General features: G+C 36.9%; 1 protein-coding gene across 1 annotated transcript in view; it reads right to left on the bottom strand.

Annotated features, from left to right (window-relative positions):
• Window positions 1-317: 317 nt before the first annotated feature.
• Window positions 318-3,194, bottom strand: part of LOC107673163 (macrophage mannose receptor 1-like) — a 5,433-nt gene continuing 2,556 nt past the window's right edge. Inside the window, exons 3-5 of the mRNA XM_016466660.1 lie at window positions 2,075-2,440; window positions 1,386-1,724; window positions 318-733 (exon numbers count right to left, since the gene is read on the bottom strand). Of these exons, the coding sequence (XP_016322146.1) occupies window positions 378-733; window positions 1,386-1,724; window positions 2,075-2,440 (1,061 nt within the window). The 3' untranslated portion in view covers window positions 318-377. The remainder of the gene's footprint in view (window positions 734-1,385; window positions 1,725-2,074; window positions 2,441-3,194) is intronic.

Here is a 3,194-nt window from a genome sequence, read left to right as displayed (position 1 = left end):
TGGAAATGACTGTTTAATTTGGATTATGATGTCAAAACACGCAATAGTGAGGGGGCGTTGATACTGTTTCCTATGCAGTGACGTGAGCCAATCATATCAGTGGCCGATTACTGAGAAGCCTTAAAGGACCTGCCCCTTAAAAACAGCCTGTTTCTGAGAGAAGTTCAGAAAGAGGTTTGAAAATATTAATTTTTCCACATATTTATTTGGGGGGTTTTTTTTGTGCAAAAAACTTTATTAACATTATAAATAAACCTCAAAGAACATGTTCAAATAATTTTAAAAAATCCATGTCATGACCCCTTTAAAATGTAGTGTAATTACAAGTACAGAATATTTGTAATGTGGATTACATGTAATCAGTTACTCTCCAGCGCTCACTTGTTGCAGATGAAGTTGTTTCTATCAGTTTCAGGGCGGCTGATCCAGCGATTATCGTTGGTCCGAATGGCTCCGGATCTGACCGTCTCATTGCACTTGTCCAGTCCGGTGTTGTAATCAGAAGCCCACTGATTGTAGCACATGGTGTGACCGTTGACCCAGAACCAGAGTCCCAGTATACGGGAGTGACGCAGACCCAGCCACACGTGATCGGAGGAGGCGCTCGAGGTCACATTCATCACCCGCCGCTGCATCTGCTCCGAATCCACCGACACCAGGTCCATGTCCCAATCTCTGCAGTATCTCAGAGCTTCAGTCCACGTCTTACTCTCTCGGATCAGAACCAGTTCATCTGGAAACAAACAGAAAGTGAAGCATTTAAACACAGGAACTCATATGAAGAGTGTTGAGTTAAAGCAGCAGGGTTTCCCAAACAGGCTTCCTGAGCTGATGAAAGCGAACAATTAATAAAACCAAATGAGAATTTATATATATAATTGAGGCTGCACAATTAATGCATGATATATGATATAGCTTAGTGTGATTATCAAATCAAAGTCTGATGCGTTGCGTGTTTCAAAGTGAAGCGTGTCACTGTGTTAATTTATAAAACAGTGCTTTCAGCGTCTCAGTTCACAGTAAATGCTGCTTCGCATCAACACTGAGTTTAATGTGCATTTGAGAACCCAATGTGTGCTAAGTTTACTTTTTTTACCAATTTGCATAATTTCCAACTTTTCTGTGGACAGAAGTTTACAGCATTTCATTTTTTATATTTTATTTGTTTAGCTGCATGTCTTGTGATCATTAACTGACATCAGAGAACCGTGAATGTTTTGTCAAATTATTGAAACATTAATTTAAAGACTTCAAGAAATACTTTCACTGACAGAAACTCTGGGAATTGCTGGTTAAAGGAATAGAGCGGTCACACTGTAATGACGAGAGAGTTTCTGTAGTTTGTCATGTAGATGTACAGCAGCTCAGATGATTGATCTACTCACCATCATAACACACAAAGTGATGCAGTTCTCTACAGAGCTCGTCTGTCCATCGTCCTTCATCACTGATACCAGTTGATGCACAGATGCTGTCCTTTTCAGCTCCGATATTGGGTTCATGTTTTTCCCAGTGTTTGAATGTGAAGTTGCTGTTATCTGACCAAACCCAGGATCTGTACAGACCGATCCAGGCTTGTTTATCTGAAGTTATGATGTTCTTAATCTGACGATTCTCACTCTCATTCCTCACACTGGCCAGATCTGTGTGTTTCTCTCTGCAGTGTTTCTGAGCTTCAGTCCAGTCCTTTTCTTCCTTTACAGGGACGAATCCTTTACTGCTGCCTTTAAAAGAGAAAGATATTTGTCTGATATTGATTTAGAGAATTAAATACATGTTCTTTCTCCTCTCATTTACCAAAAACAAAAAGACAAATCCAAATGTGGTTAATTATTGAAAACTGAAAACATTTCATAACGAAAATAATCAAGTCTTTTAGAACATTTCTGTGTTGTAATCACATAATCAAGTCACATTTATTTCTGTAGCATTTAAAATAAAATAAGTGTCAGTGTTGCAAAGTTCATCAATTCAGAAACCAATTAAATTCAGGTAAGCAGCTCTACTGAAGATAATAATTTGGTTAATTAATAGTGCAAAGTTCATCAGATATGAAACATACAGCTGATCTCACCATTATAGCAGATGAAATGTCTTGTTGTACTACATTTGACATCATGCCATTTTCCATCATTATCCATATAAACACAGTCTCCATCTCCATTTGGTTGTGTTGGTTTCCAGTTCCTATACTGAGACTCATTTTCTCTGTAGAAGTCAGAGTCACTCAGAGACCAAATCCATGTGTCTTTCAGCCCAATCCAGACACGGTCAGCACTGCTGTTCTCTCTCTGTATGAGCTGTTTTATGTCATTCTGTTCATTTATGGCATTGATAGTGACCAGATCTGTGTGTTTCTCTCTGCAGTATCTCTGAGCTTCAGTCCAGCTCATGTTCTGATTCACAAAGTGATACTGACGCAGAGACGAACTGACCACGGCTGAGGAGAGACACATTCACACAGATCTCACTCATTATATCCACACTGTATTTCAAGAGCTCAGAGTTTCAGTGTGTGTTTGATAAAGCGCTCTGAATGGTGCTTTTGTACGTTCAGTGTTTCCACAGGATTTGGTGAGAATGGACCTCTAGTGGAAGAAAACTGAGTGCATTTTAAAATTAAACGCATGAATGTGGTGCATGTCGAGTGTTTTGATTTTCAGTGACCAAACTGAATTCTTTGCATCGACTTGAACTTGAAAGTTGAGTCAAACCTGTTTTAGTTGTAATAGAAATGCTATCACATCACATTCACAAGCCAAATTTATTATATTTTAATATAACAATAATAAAAACCCATCATATTTTTTCTCAGAAAACTATTTTTAAACAATGAACAATTTAATATATAAACAATTTTTACTCAGAAATTGCTAATGCATTTTGAAAATAATTACAAAGAATTAAATATGAAATGTAAACAAAGACTGAAATAATATTTTCTTGTAAAATGTATGACTTAAAAATATTTTTAAAATGTTTTATTACCTCTGAGACAGAAATATATTACTATTCTAATTCAACTGCACTGTATAATAAACAACATATTATTTTATTTTAGAGTAGAAAAATTACAATATTTATGTCTTAGTAACTTCATATGCAAGAGTTAATCACTCAAACTTTAATTTTGCCTGAAAACTATTTTCATAAAACTATTTAATTCCCCCCCCCCCCCCCCCCCCCCGTCCTCA

The sequence above is a fragment of the Sinocyclocheilus anshuiensis genome, unplaced genomic scaffold, assembly GCF_001515605.1.
Source record: "Sinocyclocheilus anshuiensis isolate Anshui unplaced genomic scaffold, SAMN03320099.WGS_v1.1 scaffold444, whole genome shotgun sequence".
In the NCBI taxonomy this organism is placed as follows: Eukaryota; Metazoa; Chordata; class Actinopteri; order Cypriniformes; family Cyprinidae; genus Sinocyclocheilus; species Sinocyclocheilus anshuiensis.
Note: the sequence above shows the minus strand (reverse complement) of the source record. Positions and strands in the feature narration are given on the sequence as shown.